The 849-nt window shown below is 55.0% G+C and overlaps 1 protein-coding gene across 1 annotated transcript in view; it reads right to left on the bottom strand.

Moving 5' to 3' along the window:
* The window catches only part of TMEM214 (transmembrane protein 214), a 19,674-nt gene that overhangs the window by 13,090 nt on the left and 5,735 nt on the right, over positions 1-849 (bottom strand). Inside the window, exons 4-5 of the mRNA XM_018575433.1 lie at positions 678-812; positions 399-484 (exon numbers count right to left, since the gene is read on the bottom strand). Coding sequence (XP_018430935.1) covers positions 399-484; positions 678-812 — 221 coding nt within the window. The remainder of the gene's footprint in view (positions 1-398; positions 485-677; positions 813-849) is intronic.

An 849-nucleotide genomic window follows, 5' to 3' on the forward strand; every position in this document is an offset into this window, starting at 1 on the left:
TAAAATCTACAGGGGGGGGGGCGGCTAGGGCTCAGTTATAGGATGCATCATGAGTGCGAATCCTTCCGGGGTCACACACACAATTCTACGTATCGGCTGATCTCAGCAGTGGAGGCACCCGGAGAGGTAGACGTCATAAGGCTCCTCCCCCCGAATAATGACCCGCCCACTCCGGGACAGTATTCACCATCATAGAAGGTCCCACCACATGCAGACCCCACCGGCCTCGGACCCTTCCCTGCTCCCCTTATAATACACAAGGAACGTATACTTCTAGATTTAGGTTTGGGGGGTCTAGTCCTCCGGCCGGAATGTATAGATTTGTGTCTGATGATTGGCGATTGCAGCTATGAGGGTGGAGTCATTTCGGGGTACTTAGGGGCAGATTGGATACTCACCTTCTTCAGGTCCAGGGTCACAGCTTTGGGCTTATCCAGCAGAACGGCCTGGATGCAGATCCGATATCCGTGAACAGATTCCAAAGCTGAAACAGAGAACATGAGAGGTCAGAGGAGACATTTAATCACGCAGAGTCCCAAGAGGAGGAGGAGCCTCCCGGGGCCACAATCCACGGCGGTGACCAGGAGGAGGAGCCTCCCGGGACCACAATCCACGGCGCTGACCAGGAGGAAAGGATCACATCCAAAGCCACCCAATGAAGCTGCGCATGCCGGTACCTGAGGATTTGTCCAGCTCCTCCAACATCAACCGGATACAATTATCCACCATCAGGTCCAGTACGGAGGCGGCTCTGGAGAGCACCGATCTGATGACGCCCCTCAGCTCCCTGCTGACCAGACAGTACGGGTAATCTGAGAGGAGAGAGCTCATTATAGACCAGGCCCCAAG

This window comes from Nanorana parkeri, unplaced genomic scaffold, assembly GCF_000935625.1.
Source record: "Nanorana parkeri isolate BGI_ZX_2015 unplaced genomic scaffold, ASM93562v1 scaffold3919, whole genome shotgun sequence".
Classification (NCBI taxonomy): domain Eukaryota; kingdom Metazoa; phylum Chordata; class Amphibia; order Anura; family Dicroglossidae; genus Nanorana; species Nanorana parkeri.